Source organism: Schistocerca serialis, chromosome 1 (genome assembly GCF_023864345.2).
Source record: "Schistocerca serialis cubense isolate TAMUIC-IGC-003099 chromosome 1, iqSchSeri2.2, whole genome shotgun sequence".
NCBI classification, from domain to species: Eukaryota; Metazoa; Arthropoda; class Insecta; order Orthoptera; family Acrididae; genus Schistocerca; species Schistocerca serialis.
In genome coordinates this window covers 1132840805-1132858063 of record NC_064638.1, presented here as the reverse complement: position 1 = coordinate 1132858063, position 17259 = coordinate 1132840805, and the positions used below count along the sequence as shown (strand labels likewise).

The 17259-nt window shown below is 44.4% G+C and overlaps 1 protein-coding gene across 1 annotated transcript in view; it reads right to left on the bottom strand.

The window, feature by feature from the left end:
* Positions 1-17259, bottom strand: part of LOC126455869 (ATP-dependent zinc metalloprotease YME1L-like) — a 157401-nt gene that overhangs the window by 19895 nt on the left and 120247 nt on the right. The window contains exons 10-11 of the mRNA XM_050091632.1: positions 11164-11315; positions 9584-9730 (exon numbers count right to left, since the gene is read on the bottom strand). Coding sequence (XP_049947589.1) covers positions 9584-9730; positions 11164-11315 — 299 coding nt within the window. The remainder of the gene's footprint in view (positions 1-9583; positions 9731-11163; positions 11316-17259) is intronic.

Here is a 17259-nt window from a genome sequence, read left to right as displayed (position 1 = left end):
ACGAGCTGATCTCCTTCATCTTCTTGGTCAGCTTCCACCCCCCCCTATTTGCTGGTTGGGGACTTCAATGCCCACCACCCGCTTTGGGGATCTCCACATCCTTGTCCACGTGGCTCACTATTGCTAGACGTCTTCCACCAAGCAGATCTAGTTTGCCTCAACACTGGGGTCCCTACATTTTTATCTGCCCACACGACAAATTTATCTCATTTGGACCTTGCGGTCGGTACTGTTCCGCTAGCTTGGCGCTTCGAATGGTTCGCCCTTGATGATACACACTCAAGTGACCACTTTCCATGTGTCCTTCGACTGCAGCCTCAACTGCCATACATGCGCCCGCGATGCTGGAAGTTTGCCCAAGCTGATTGGACACTTTTTTCATCTCTAGCGACATTCGATGACCGTCACTTTCCCAGCGTCGACGATGAGGTCACCCATATTACCGACGTTATTCTTACAGCTGCGGAAAATTCAATACCACGCACCTCTGAATTGCCCCGGCGCCCCCCAGTTCCTTGGTGGAACGAGGCATGCCGTGATGTAATACGTGAGTGGCGACATGCTGTCCGCGTTTTCCGCCACCATCCTACTTTGGCCAACTGTATCCGCTATAAGCAGTTCCGTGCGCGATGCCGTCGTGTCATCCACGATAGCTAGAAGGCAAGCTGGAAATTCTTTATTAGCTCATTTAACACCTTCACTCCCTCCTCAGAAGTTTGGAGTCGGCTTCGACGCTTCTCAGGCGCGCCTAGTTTCTCCCCCGTCTCTGGGCTCACTGTCGCACATGATACATTCGTGGACCCTGTCGCAATTTCTAACTCGTTGGGTCAGCACTTTGCTGAGATTTCGAGCTCTTCCAATTACCCGCCAGCATTTCTCCCGAAGAAACGTGCAGCGGAAGTGCGACCTCTTGCTTTCTCCTCTCAAAATCGCGAAAGCTATAATACTGTTTCCTCCATGCGGGAACTCCAACATGCACTCTCTTCTTCTCACTCCTCCGCCCCAGGACCGGATGGTATCCACGTCCAAATGTTGCTGCATTTATTAACCCATAGTCTACGTTACCTCCTTCGCCTTTATAATCGAATTTGGACCGACAGTACTTTTCCCAGACGATGGCGGGAAGCTATCGTCGTTCCTGTTCCAAAACCCGGAAAGGACAAACATCTCCCCTCTAGCTATCGCCCCATTTCTCTCACGAGTAGTGTCTGTAAGGTTTTGGAGCGTATGGTGAATTACCGTTTAGCGTGGTGGCTGGAATCCCGCAGTCTTTTAACACCTGCACAATGTGGATTCCGAAAGCATCGTTCTGCAGTTGACCATCTGGTTGCTCTCTCCACTTATATTATGAACAATTTTCTCCGGAAACGCCAAACAGTAGCAATATTTTTTGATCTGGAGAGAGCATACGATACCTGTTGGAGGACAGACATCCTCCGCACACTGTTCTCTTGGGGCTTTCGAGGTCGGCTACCCCTTTTTCTTCGCGAATTTATGGCAGAGCGCACATTTAGGGTGCGGGTGAACACTACTCTCTCCCGTACTTTCTCCCAAGAAAACGGGGTACCCCAGGGCTCCATGCTGAGTGTTGTACTGTTCGCCATTGCCATCAATCCAATTATGGATTGTCTCCTTCCTGATGTCTCGGGCTCCCTCTTTGTGGACGATTTTGCGATCTACTGCAGCTCTCAACTGACCAGCCTTCTTGAACGACGTCTTCAAGGATGTCTCGCTCGCCTCCACTCTTGGAGCATCGAAACCGGCTTCCGTTTTTCTCCCAGTAAGACCGTTTGTGTTAATCTTTGGCGACGTAAGGAGTTTCTTCCGCCCTCCTTACATCTAGGTCCTGTCAACCTTCCGTTTTCAGACGTCGCTAAATTCTTGGGTCTTATGTTTGACAGAAAACTGTGCTGGTCCTCCCACGTTTCCTATCTTTCGGCTCGCTGTCTGCGATCCCTTAACACCCTCCGTGTCCTGAATGGTACCTCCTGGGGAGTGGACCGCCTCTATCGCGCCTTAGTGCGCTCGAAATTGGATTATGGAAGCATAGTCTACTCCTCTGCTCGGCCGTCTATTCTTCGGCGTCTCGACTCTATCCACCACCGTGGATTACGTTTAGTGTCTGGAGCTTTTTACACTAGCCCTGTGGAAAGCCTTTATGCTGAGACTGCTGAACCTCCGCTGTCCAATCGGCGAGCAGTCCTTCTGAGTCGTTATGCTAGCCATCTGTCTTCCATGCCTGCTAATCCAGCCCATGACATTCTTTTCGACGCCTCCTTTGATGTAGGGTATGCAGGCCGCCCTTCCTTCCTACTACCACCGGGAGTCCGCTTCCCTCAACTGCTCCATTCTCTTTCCTTCCGCTTTTCTAAAACCTTCTTGACAACTTGGGGTACAGCACCGCCTTGGCTCCGTCCCCGGATCTGCCTGCTCCGTGACCTTTGTCGATTTCCCAAGGATGGTACCCCTCCACTTGTTTATCGTCGGGCATTTGCTGCTCTATGTGCACAAATGACGGACGCCACATTTATTTACACCAACGGCTTGAAAACATCGTTAGGTGTAGGGAGTGCCTATATTGTTGGCGACACCCCAAATCACTTTCGGCTTCCCGACCAGTGTTCGGTTTATACTGCGGAGCTTTACGCTGTCCTCCAGGCTGTCCACTACATCCGCCGCCATCAGCGGATACAGTACGTTATCTGCTCAGATTCTCTCAGCTCTCTCCTCAGTCTCCGAGCTCTTTATCCTGTGCACCCTCTGGTCCACCGGATTCAGGACTGTCTTCGCTTGCTCCACCTGGGGGGCGTCCCGGTGGCGTTCCTCTGGCTCCCGGGACACGTTGGTATCTGTGGAAATGAGGCGGCCGATATTGCGGCCAAGGCTGCAGTCTCTCTTCCTTGGCCAGCTATTCAATCGATTCCCTTCGCCGATCTACGGAGCGTTCTATGTCGACGTGTTGTTCATTTATGGCACACGCATTGGCCGACACTTACCCATAATAAATTGCGCGACGTGAAAGCTCTTCCTTGTGCTTGGACCTCTTCCTGCCGAACGCGTCGTCAGGAGGAGGTAATTTTAACCAGACTCTGGATAGGGCACTGTCTTTTTAGCCATCGACATCTTTTAAGCGGCGATCCTCCCCCACTCTGTCCCACTGCTCTCAGCTGTGGACGGTAAGACACCTTTTAATTGAGTGTCCCTATTTTAATCCGTTACGCTCCCGTCTACAGCTTTCGCCTGATCTATCGTAGATTTTAGCAGATGACACGCGCTCAGCCGACCGCGTTCTCCAGTTTATTGTGCCAGTGAAATGACGTCAGTCATTTGAAGCTTTTTTTTGGGGACTACCAACCCCTTTCTGTGGTGGATTTTTAAGCCTTCCTTCTGCTTTTAGTTTCTCCAATTTTATGACTTTGTTCCCATTGCTGCTGGTTTTCAATTTCGGTTTTTTACTGTTTCCTAAGTCACGGGCTGGGCACTAATGACCATAGCAGTTTTGCGCCCTAAGAAAACCAAAACAAAAAACAAAAGAAAACCAAAACAAAAACGCCAGCCTAAACATAAGAAACATGTGACTTTTTTGCTGCCATTCCCCTCTTGAGCAGACAACTATGCTGCCAAGCCATGCACCCCTAATAAATCTACCAGCACCATGCCCCGCCCATGCACAGTCATCGAACATTCGGTTTCCTCCTTCATGAATGGAACTGCTCATTGCATCATCATGTCCGAGGGCCCACATAATCGCCACAAGGCTCGCTGCCTTAACTTACACAAGTTATGCTCGGATCGCCAGCAAATATGGGAACTTCTTGAGGCAGCCATTTTACGGCCCTCCGATAGTAACTGGTCGTCACCCATACACCTCATCCCTAAACTTGATGGCTCCTTTCATATGTGAGGCAATTACAGATGCTTGAATGCAAGAACTGTGATGGACAATTATCTTATACCGAACATTTCTGACTCCACTTACCTTCTCTTGGGTGCTACAATTTTCAGCATACTGGATTGCAAATGGGCTTATCACCAAATGGCAGTCGCACCCAAAGACATTCTGAAAACAACGATCATACCCCCCCCCCCCCTTCCCCCCCCCCCCCCCCCAATCAGGTTGTACGAATACCATTTCATGCCATTCAGGTTAAAAAACGCCACCCAAACGAGACTCTCCCTTGCTCCATTTCTTATTTACTCTTTCTTGCTCCAGTTTGACTTCTGTTTTGTATATCTTGACAATATCCTGATCTTCACCAAATCTGCGCAATATCACAAACGCCACATCACAATAGTAAAGGACACTCTCACATCAAACGGAGTTTAGAACAACACTGACAAACAGCAACTACGCCATCAATCTGTCCAATTCTTGGGAATACTGTCTCGGCCACTGGTATACACCCCCCTGAATCAAAGGTGCAATCAGTCTTATCCATGCTACTCCCTACCACATACAAAGAGCTCCATCGGTTCCTGGGAACAATAAACTACTACTGTCATCATTTGCCTGCAGCAGTCAACAACGAGGCCATCCTCACTAACACTCTCGCAAACTTGAGGGACGTGCCCTGTTCCGTGGATGGAACCAATGCATGCAGCCTTCGATGCCCTGAAAGCCTCTCTCCCACGAGCCGTCATCGTCACTCATCCATTCTCAGATGGTGAACTCTTCACCGCCATGGATGACAATGACTCCTACAATAACGCCACAATGACATGGTCACGCCACTTCAGTTCTTTTCGAAGAAACTTTCACATGCCCAATGGAAATACTCAGCCTTTGACTGCAAACTTTTAGCAGTTTATGAGGTGGTGAAACACTTCTGCCCTGATGTCAAGGGCCGACTTTCCTACATCCTGAACAACCATAAACCATTAGCAGATGCCATATGCCACCCTCCTCCTGAAACCCCCCCCCCCCCCCCCCTGTCCCTCTTGTCACTTTTGGTATTTCAATTTCATCTCTCAGTTTTCTAATGACGTCCGCCATATCAGAGGTGCCGACAACATCATTGCAATGTCCTTTCCCACATTAGCAACTCATCAACGGCTGTCGACCTTTCCGATCTGGTGTCCCTACAAAACCAGGATGAGGATACACAGTAACTTCTGAACAGTGTCTCGACTTCGCTGTCTTTCACCAAAGCAAAATTTGCCAGCATCCGAGAGGAAGTCTGGTGCGACTCTTTCACTGGCACCCTCCGACCCCTCATCCTCACCCCCTTCCACCATTCAGTGTTTGACACACTACATTCTCTAGCACACCCTGGAATTAAGTCATCTCCACGCCTCGGGTCCGAATGATTCGTGTGATGAGACATTTAGCACGATTGTCAGACCTGGGCCCAGAACTCTATCACCTGCCAGCAGAACAAAGTCACCCACCACACTTTCACCACGTACACCTGGACCTCATCAGCCCCCTTCCCCACCTCAGAGGGCTTCTGTTATGTTCTTTCTTCCATCAGTCTTTTATCTCAGTGGGTAGAGGCTGTACCTCTCACCAACATAACTGCTGAAACTGTGGCTAAGGTTTTTGTTTCTTCCTGAGTTTCCCACTTTGGCTGCCCCGCTACCATCACCACTGACCAGAGCCAGCAGTTTGAATCAGTACACTTCACCCAACTCTGCCAGCTGTGTGGTATCAACAAATGTCACATGGCTGCTTACCACCCCCAAGCAAATGGACTGGTAGAATGGTGTCATTACACTTTCAAGACAGCACTGCAGTGTCATGACAGTCTTTGGACCGAGGCCATCCCGTGGGTACTCCTCAGCCTCTGGTCATAATACAAACCAGATATCGAGGCCACCACAAGTGAGTTCGTCTGTGATGTAAACCCTGTCCTCCCTGGGGAGATGTTACAACCTACCTCCCCTGACAATCCCACCCCCCTTCCCGACTTTATAAGCCAGATCTGAACACATTTTGCAAACATTTCCCTGACTTCCCTGTCGTGCCATACGCCCCCTCCCCCATCCCCCTGCTCCTACGTGCCTTCCGATCTCTTCTCATGCAAGTTCGTTTTTTTCTGCTACGATGCCATCTGGGTCCCACTCACCCCACCTTATTCATGCCCATATGAGATCATAAAATGCCCTCCTGACACAATGGACATCCAGGTTAAAGGTTCGCTACTCAATGTTTCTCTCCACTGCGTGAAACTGGCACAAATTGACCCAGTGTCTTTCACAACCGACAACATCATGCAGTCTCCCAGCACTGAGGACTCTCACTCCAGCTATGACCCTTCAGAGCTGCTGCTGCAGCCCTCACCCAAACATGCATCTGTGCCACCATCAGCACCATTCCTCAGGTTCTCACCTTCTCTCTCTACCTCCTCCCCCCTACCCCATCTAGTGGTTCTGCAAACCCACATACCGTCCGAACATGTGGAGGATGTGACCACCTCATCGGTGACAACCGCATCTTCACCCTGCTGTAAGACAACTCGCCCCACCTCACTGGGGACCCGTTTCGTCAGTCAGTCGCTGGCTTCCGTCCGCTCCCGTGCAGGATCGACCACATCCTCCTCTGAGCTACGATAACCCCCTAGGGAGGGATACAGTTCGATTGCTGCCTGCCGATCATGCAGGGGCCGTACAGGCCAATGCCTTGTTCATCCACACCACCTACAGGAGTTCCACGTCGACCTCCCAGCGTGGTCCCTGCCACAACAACTTCCAGCGATGGACATCCTCTTCACATCACTGCTATCACCCTCAATCCCTGTCATCAGACATGCCCCTCTTCCACTGTGGGGGGGAGGGGGGGGCTGTGTTGTGTTGACAAGTACAAACGACATATCTCTGCCATCGCAAGTTCTTTGACTCTGTAAACTAACGGCCCACGCCATCTTGCCAGTGGAGTTAGCTGTGTGATTTGTTGTAATGTGGATGTCTGTATGAAATACGAGTCCTACAGATATGTGTGTGTTTCCTTGGCTACAACCCAACCGAAATCCCACAATCTCATGCACTTTGGGACTACCCTAGTTACAAGTATGACTGACAATTATAAATAATTTAAGTTATGACAAATTATTAAAAACTGTAATTGGTGACTTAATCAATTAGTAAAGTATGTCATCTTGTTCATAAAAATTATGGCAACAAAAGTATAATGCCGAAGTTCAGAATCTAAAAGGCATGGAGGCAAAATCTGCAATGAAAAGATATGATGTTGTGGTACTGCAATGTTAATTATTTTCTGAGTTAATTAGTTTTATGAAAATTGGATATGTTATTGAACAGTTGGAATACCAGTCTTTCTAATGTTGTATGTCAATTCAGCTAAATATGCAGATTAGTGCACCAAAAATTTCTCAGGGCAACTGTAATGTAACTTTCTATTAGCCCTACCTTTTGATTACCAAAGCACTCATGAAAAACGTAGACACTACAAGAATCAGCAAATTAAAAATAATAACCTGAATAATAAATGCAAATGGATTTCAGCCTAGATAACATATTGAAATACACTCCTGGAAATGGAAAAAAGAACACATTGACACCGGTGTGTCAGACCCACCATACTTGCTCCGGACACTGCGAGAGGGCTGTACAAGCAATGATCACACGCACGGCACAGCGGACACACCAGGAACCGCGGTGTTGTCCGTCGAATGGCGCTAGCTGCGCAGCATTTGTGCACCGCCGCCGTCAGTGTCAGCCAGTTTGCCGTGGCATACGGAGCTCCATCGCAGTCTTTAACACTGGTAGCATGCCGTGACAGCGTGGACGTGAACCGTATGTGCAGTTGACGGACTTTGAGCGAGGGCGTATAGTGGGCATGCGTGAGGCCGGGTGGACGTACCACCGAATTGCTCAAAACGCGGGGCGTGAGGTCTCCACAGTACATCGATGTTGTCGCCAGTGGTCGGCGTAAGGTGCACGTGCCCGTCGACCTGGGACCGGACCGCAGCGACGCACGGATGCACGCCAAGACCGTAGGATCCTACGCAGTGCCGTAGGGGACCGCACCGCCACTTCCCAGCAAATTAGGGACACTGTTGCTCCTGGGGTATCGGCGAGGACCATTCGCAACCGTCTCCATGAAGCTGGGCTACGGTCCCGCACACCGTTAGGCCGTCTTCCGCTCACGCCCCAACATCGTGCAGCTCCAGTGGTGTCGCGACAGGCATGAATGGAGGGACAAATGGAGACGTGTCGTCTTCAGCGATGAGAGTCGCTTCTGCCTTGGTGCCAATGATGGTCGTATGCGTGTTTGGCGCCGTGCAGGTGAGCGCCACAATCAGGACTGCATACGACCGAGGCACACAGGGCCAACACCCGGCATCATAGTGTGGGGAGCGATCTCCTACACTGGCCGTACACCACTGGTGATCGTCGAGGGGACACTGAATAGTGCACGGTAAATCCAAACCGTCATCGAATCCATCGTTCTACCATTCCTAGACCGGCAAGGGAACTTGCTGTTCCAACAGGACAATGCACGTCCGCATGTATCCCGTGCCACCCAACGTGCTCTAGAAGGTGTAAGTCAACTACCCTGGCCAGCAAGATCTCCGGATCTGTCCCCCATTGAGCATGTTTGGGACTGGATGAAGCGTCGTCTCACGCGGTCTGCACGTCCAGCACGAACGCTGGTCCAACTGAGGCGCCAGGTGGAAATGGCATGGCAAGCCGTTCCACAGGACTACATCCAGCATCTCTACGATCGTCTCCATGGGAGAATAGCAGCCTGCATTGCTGCGAAAGGTGGATATACACTGTACTAGTGCCGACATTGTGCATGCTCTGTTGCCTGTGTCTATGTGCCTGTGGTTCTGTCAGTGTGATCATGTGATGTATCTGACCCCAGGAATGTGTCAATAAAGTTTCCCCTTCCTGGGACAATGAATTTACGGTGTTCTTATTTCAATTTCCAGGAGTGTATATGCACATGTCACATATAAATTACATATGAAGCTGTACCAAGATATGATAAAACTCAGAATGAATTAGTTGTTACCAAGAGTTGTAATCGTAACAGGTGGAGTACTTCCAATCTGATATGCCTCAAGTATCCTTTGGCATCAGTTTTGGTGAATTAAATAGAGATGAAGCGTAATTAAAGAGAATGTTTATGCAAGTGTATCTAGTGCAGTCAACTGGTCTGATTTTACAAATATAATTAGCAGAAATAATTGAGAATGTGGACAGTAGGTCAAAAACACTACAATATTTGCATTTGCCTTCAACAAAGGGTAGTTTTTACAACTGCTAGAATAAATGTAAACTGGTTCTACAGACAATGGCAACCACTGATCATGAGTAGGTACTAATTATGTTTAACTACAAATCATTTATTCTCATACAAGTGTAACATTTCAAGAATGGAAAGATTTAAATGTTCTCAATCAACAGCTGGATGGGTTTACTATGTGATATAATTGGTAAACACTCAAGTAATTACCAGGTGTACACCAAGTTTATCAAAATCTCATAAAAACCATATAGTGTGCACACACACGCACATGCAGGCACTCACACTTTCCTGCTCTGTGAAAGGATTTCATTTAACAGCTAATGGTCTACTGTTATTTTGGAGTTACATGTTTAATAAAATTATTAATACCTTTAAATCACTTGAGGCTCCTGAAGTTATTTTATCAGGACCAAAGATGAGCTCTTCAGCTGCTCGACCACCCATCAGCATATCCAACACAGCCATAAACTGTGACTTTGTAACATAGTATCTCTCTTTTTCTGGCATGTATGCAGTCTAGACAAAGTATTTACATAGCAATATATGTAAAAAATGTATGTACATCTAAGACATTGTCTAAGCAAACAGTATTGAAGATGCCATTATACACTGATCAGCTAGAACATTATGACTACTGACATGCTATCAATAAAAACCTATCTAGGTGATAGCAGCATTGCCTGGTGATGAATGACTGCTAGTCAGACATACGTGCAAAGCACACAGTACCAGTGAACCAGTGAGCATGTTATCCATGTGTAGAATGGGCAAGGTGTGTCATCTATCTGAGTTTCACTGAGGGCAGATTGTGATGACATGGAGGCTCAGCACATGCATTTCAGAAACTGCACAACTTGTCAGGTGTTTGAGGAGTGCTGCGGTGAGTGTCTTCGATATGTGGTGAAACCCAGGTGAAAACATGTTGGGACACTGTGGGGTTGGGCGGCCACTCCTCATTACATACATCGGATCTTGTAGGCTGGGCAGAATGGCAAAACAAGACAGGTGGTGAACTGTGGCAGAACTAACATCAGATTTTAACTCTGGGCAGATTACAAATTTATCTTAACACACAGTTCACGAAACACTTCAAACAATGGGCCTCCACAACCGACGATCCATGCATGTGCCAATAGTAACACCACGACATTGGCAGCTACAAGTGAAATGAGCACATGACCATCAGCACTGGATGTTGATGCAGAGGCAGAGCATTGTGTGGTATGATGAATCCCAATACCTTCTTCATCATGCAGATGGGAGGGCACGAATCCCGTGCCTTCCAGGGGAACAGCTCCTTTGACACATGTGGAGACAAGCTGGTGGCGTCTCCATTATGCTCTGGGGAACATTCATGTGGGCATCCATGGGTCTACTGGAGCTTGTGCAAGACACCATGATGGCCAAGGAGCATCATATACTAGTTGCAGACCACGAACACCCCTTCATGATGCTCATGTTTCCCGACAGCAGTGGCATTTTTCAGCAAGGCCTCACAATGTCAGGAGTGCGATAGAGTGGTTTAAGGAACGCAGGGGTAAGTTCCAGTTGACGCTTTGGCCCCCAAATCTGCCAGATTTGAACCTGATTGAACACATCTGGGATGTGGAGTCAGAGCTCATCGACCCCCTCCCCAGAATTTATGGGAATTACTCCCTCCAATGACCTCCAAGGCCACACTTCTTACATGCCATGATCCATTTCCACTGTTATCCATGCCAAAGGTGGCCACACCGACTATTAGGTAGGTGGTCATAATGTTTTGGCTGATCAGTGAACTTTACAATGTTGTTTGTCTGGTGTGACAAATAATGGGCAAGTCTTTTTTAACTTTTTTGAAGATCTATGGAAAAAATCTTGACCAAGAAGGGTGATTTAAGTTGACTGTTTTATGTTATACTGAAAATTTAGTACATAATTTCTTGAATTGTCAGCACTATTGAACTTACATGGCCAAGAGATGAACCACGTTGAATAATAGTCACTTTATGCAGTGGATGTGAATCTTTTGTATAAAAAGCAACAATTGCATGACCACCTTCATGATAAGCTGTTATTGTATTTGTTTCCTCATCAGGTATTCTCGATTTTCTTTCAGGACCTAGTATGAAATTAAAATAATGAGAGTGCTGTCTCATTCAATACTAACTGCTACTGATTTACAGCAAACTGTGTAGACTTTTGAAATACACAAGTTAAATATATGTAAATAACCTTTTTGGGTGAAATCTTTGGAAAAGTCACAAATTCAACCAATTTAAGTTGCTAGACTTTGCTCATTGTATGCAGTGTGTTAATAAACCCAGGGGGATATTCAAGTCGTACTTACGACGGGGGGTGGGGGGTGGGGGGGGGGGGGTGGGGGGGGGGGGATCCGACCCAGGCTGCAAAGTCTAGGTTAGTTTTAAACTAATTAGGAGCCACTACACCAGGACCTCAACAATGATACCTGCTGTAATCATCTTGAGAGCTGAATTTGCTGACATAGCATTTGATCCATAAACAGGAAAGGCTGTTGGTCCAATATCCCTGTTATTTTCTAGATATGTACAAAGGAGGGAAGTCATAAAATACAGCAAATAGTAATAGCACAGAAAATGATAACAAATCATAAACTTCCTTCTCTTCCTAATATACTTTGCTGTTAGTGTAGGAGTGATAGCTGATGTTTTGTTTGACCATTTTAAAAATTACTCACTTCTTCCATTCTCCATCCACCCTCTTCCATTTTTGGATCAAGGTATCACAAGTTTTGGGAATCATATGAATGTTTTTCAAGCTTTTGTTATAAAGGATTACAAGATGCAAGAGTGAAAGAATCGAGGGATGCATTTTATTTTTATTAGAAATACAAAGTAATATTTGTCGTATCTGCTAGTGTTATGCTTCGATTTAGTGATTTTCTTGTGGTTCACCCAAATCTGTTCATCTTCAGATAATCACATGATAAGAGGTATGCGAGAGAGAGCAGTAATCTACTGTTGTGTTCACTGTGTCAATTCTTCTTACAGTTGTGGTGATATGGACAGAAAGACTGGCTAATCCCAATGAGATGAATATGTGAAGATCTAATACTCCAAATGTGCTAAGTGCCCTTTTTTTCAGAATTGATTTTATTCACTCTAAAGGTGCTACAACCATGTGACTATATTACACTGAAAGCATTTCATCATTATGACAAAGGTAACGAATTATAACAGTGATGAACAGACTGAACATGTTCAGCAATTAGTGTTGAATTACATCAGTTTAATGCTCAAATGTAATAATTGCCATATTGTTTGTCATGTTGTGGACGTAACACTTGGACATAAGCAATCGATCTGTAACAAGTATTGTTTGTTACAACACTTACACACCCCGATATGTTAAACTTACACCAGGTTTCATATTACAACTTCTGTGCTCATGCTCACGACAGTGAGGCAATAATGTAATTTTCACATGAAGGTGAAGTGTCTCAAGGAGCTAACAACAAGGCGTCATGTCTATTCCATGTTCTGAATTGCACTACAATTACTGTCATTGTGTCTGATAACAAAAGGATATTTGCAACTTGCAGTGAGAACTACTGTGGATGAAACAAAAACTGTGTCCTTTTATATATGTATATGTTCACAGTGCCTTGTGCCCTATTTGACTGCATGTAACATAAGTATCTGGTTTCAGACCACAGTTTCATATCCTGTGATATAAATTTTGCCTTAATACAAAAGTGCAAGAAGGTAGTTAAGTGTTAGGTACCTGATGATTTAAAAGAAGTATTTACTTCAGCATGCCATTCTTTACCATTCAACACCCTCACAATGGAAGAAATGGATTTTATTGACTGCTACTGATAAAGTCATCAACACAACATAGCTAATCATCAGTTATGCTGCACAAATTAAAATCATGTGACATAAAATAATGCACATAAAAAGGACATTCAGCAACAATGAACAGTGGGAAAATATAAACATCCTAAAGAAAGGCAAAACTGTTGGAGATTTCATTCACACACAAATTTCAGTAGTGCAAAACATTTCATGACTGTCCACTGAAAAAAAGGACTTGCTTGCTATAGTACCATTTATACCATTTAAGTAATGATACTGCAAAGTGATGATTTTTGTTTTGTGTTGTTTACATGTCATAAGATATTTATTCCATGGTACATTTTGTCAACCATTATAGCATGACATCTCTGTGGGACTTCGCCCATTTAGTCAGAATGAGATAATGTGTAAGACACCTTCCACTCACAAGTTTTTAATCTTATTTTTCTGGTGGATTCAATGTGATTTTTTCTCACCTTGCAGTTGAGTTTATATTTCCTAGATGACAATAAATGTTTAATACTATACAAACATGCATGCTAATTTTGTATGTGATACAAATCTGTTTTTTATAACAACGAAAACAATTCATCATCATCATCTTGGACAGTTTCCAGCCTCTGGCTGGGTCTGTCTGGAACATAGGCCTCTCCATCATCTTCTGTATTGCCACCATCTCTCCATCTTCACCTTGGTCTAGTCTTCTCCTTCTTCTGGACTCATTCCTCTACTCCTTTCAGCTGTATGTCTCTCAGTCTTCCTCTTGGTCTCTTTCCTTCCAGTTTCATCTCAAGTGTCCTCCTGGGTATCCTCTTCTCCTCCAGTCATTGACTCACTTTGGAAGATGTTGCCCACAGTTGGCAACAAAACATCAGGAAGCAGAAGTCTTACAGATCGACCATGGCCTCTCAGCCTGGATGTTTCAACTAATGAAGACACCAGTTGTTAAAGCCTACACATTACAATTAGCCTTCAAACAATTGGGAAGCTATGACGTACCATAATTCAGTTGTACATCAAAAAAAGTGATCCATTATAGGTTGTTGTCAGTAGTAAAACTGGCATTAGTTACCAGTTCATGAATGTCAAACTGGAGCATGGGGTAACAAGACCTAGTATAAAAAAATAATTACAGCCATTAAAATTAATGGCTAAAGCATGTAAAAAGTTTAACAATCTTCATGGTATGTAATATCTACAGGTTCTGCAAAAGTAAGTAATAGCAACCTAACGAAGTATTAATGCATTTAAGAATCACTCACAATTAAGCAGATGTTAAAACAGGAAATGTTTGCTATCATTAAGTTTAGCGACCAGGCTTACAGTCATTGGACATTGTATTGTTAATAATGCAAGATTTTTTATTCTAGTGTGCATGCATTTTCATGTAGGCAATGACTCACTGAAGTCAGAACTATGAGTTTGTCAGTGTTAGAGAAGTGGCATCATGTGGAATGGTAATGAACACAAAATTTAAGATGAAAGTGGAGAATTAGTAATTCAGGGACAATGTGATGAAAGTGATGACAGTAATTGGAAATATGGTGATGAGGAATTATTAAAAGAGTAGTGTTTCAATTATGAGTGATGAATATATGCCAGTATGAGCTTCTAGTACAACACCACCAGCCCATAGCACTGGCATAACAAACAGTCACCATTTTCACATTTGCTTTGTCATGAGTGATTCTTAAATGTGTAATTACTTTGGGAGGTTGCTATTATTTACTCTTGTGAAACCCACAGATGTTACAAACCACAAGCATTGTTAAACTTTTTACATGCTTTAGCCATAAATTTTTAATGGCTGTAATTCACCATACAGCAGAGATGCTGAGTTGCAGACAGGGGCAACAAAAAGACTGTCACAAAATAAGCTTTGTGCCAACAAGACCTTTGTCAAAAATAGACAACAGACACACACTCACACTCAAGAAAATGCAACTCACACATACATGACTACAGTCTCTAGCTGCTGAAGCCAGTCTGGCTTTTGTGTGTGTGTGTGTGTGTGTGTGTGTGTGTGTGTGTGTGTGTGTGTGTGTGTGTGTGTGTGTGTGCACCTGTCACCTATTTTTGACAAAGGCCTTGTTGGTCAAAAGCTTATTTTGTGACTGACATTTGGTTGCGCATATCTGCAATGGAACAAAGGACTGAGCAGAATACCACCAGCTAAACTTCAATGTCCCTGTTACAGTTTTGTGGAAAATTGTTCCAGCTAGATTGGTTTCAAAAACTACATTAATAATCAATGGCCAAATTTTGCTCAGCTGTTTATTGATGACTCTTAATATTGACATATTTCAGCAGTAGGGTGAGCATTCTTTGCCCTGAAGCAGAAATATCCATAGCCCTCAAATTACTCTGTTTTTACTATGGATATGATAACAATAGAGCAGGTCATCATTCAGAGAAATTTTATGAGAAATTCTAGTGAATAAAACAAGAGGTATGGGAATCTTGTTTCATTGGGTCCCAGCTGAGTTAGCTCTGGCTGACAGTGAGAGGCAGGCCAAGTGGCTAAGAAAACAAGTGTCACTGGTCCTATGAAGAACACCACTCTAGTACCCTTAGATTTCAAGATTTGTTTACAAACACTGGCTGATGAAGAATGAAAAATGGCTTGTGTCTTTCAGTCTGCCATTAATGTAGTATTACACTAGAACTTAACCAAGAATCAGAAACACTCTTTGGATTTGAAAATTTCATGTGAACAGGAAACTAATAATTACTCTGTTAAGAATGCATACCAATCATAGCTGAACTTGTGATGTTCACCTGCTTTATTTCTTCATTGATAGTCTTTGGTGTCGACATACTGCATTGTTATACTGGCTGAAAATGGGGGGGTGGAAGTTCAACACTGACTAATGGAAATGATGTAGCCTACAGTTGCACAATTGTATTTCACAGCTCTTTACTTTCACTGTTTACAATCCCCTGTTGTCCATCTTCCCCAGCACACAGTATTGTTCGTTACGGCCACTCATTGTGTATCACTTAATATAAAATGGCTTTTGCTATGAATTACCTTATTTTTATTCACTCATTTCTGCTGTTGTTGCAGTTACTCCCACTTGTCCAAAACCCCTTGCTTACATCTGGTGGGTGGAGTCCAGCTGGCATGCTGATTGGCTGCTGTGGCTTCTCTTCATAATGGCTGCTCTGACGAGCTTGATTTTTGGTTGGCTGCTGCGGCTGTCCTCTATAATGGCTGCTCCGATGAACTGGATTCCAGATTGGCTGCTGCATCCAATATTTGTAATGGCTGCCTACATAACCTTGGCCAATATCTTCTGTTGTTATGCTGTGTTGTTAATGCTTCCTACCACATTACTTGTTCACCCGCAATAAACCTTTTGGAATAGTGTAATTACTTTTCACTGTCAATTAGTCTGTTTAGTGTTCTCAGTAATGTTGGTGCCACACTGACTTTAAATTCAGTCACTCAATTTAAACTGCACATTTCACTGTCCAAAGTTTGTGAGTCCTTGTTTACTGTGTCCAAATGCAATAGTCCCCACCCGAAAGGGTACCGTATATGACATTCGCCTGCTTCATTTCTTGGTTGATAGTCCTCGGTGTCAACATACTGCATTGTTATATGGCTGAAAAATTGGGGGGGGGGGGGGGGGGAGTTCAACACTGACTACTGTAAATAATGTAGCTGACAGTTGTACAATTGTGTTTCACAGTTCTTTACTTTCACTGTTCTCAACCCCCCAACATTACACAGTTATATGGCCAGTTCACTATTGGTAAATGTTGATAAGCCTCATTATTAAGTTGCAGCGAGCATCAGTATACTGCTACAATAGTTTGCTGTTGAACACCTATGAGCAATAAAAAACCTAACCACACAGTTCACAGTTCTTTCAGAATAATACGGTATGTGTGACACTATTTTTCAAATAAATTAAACACACATTGTCATTAGTTGCTCTAGCACTCAACCTAATTGTGTTACACTTATTGCACTGTTAAGTTGATGCATTGTTGTTAATCTAACCAATACAGGTTTAATGTCTGAAAATCAGCCATGGACCAACTGTCTTGGGACCAAAATCCAGTCCTTTATATATCCTCACAATAATAGGCACTGAAACTATACATTGTTCAATGTTTAAGTTACAGAAATTCCAATTAAAACATAACTCATTCAATTAACTGAATACAATGAAGAATTCCTTCTCTTTAACAGTTCCTTCTAGCATAAAGGTTAGGTCA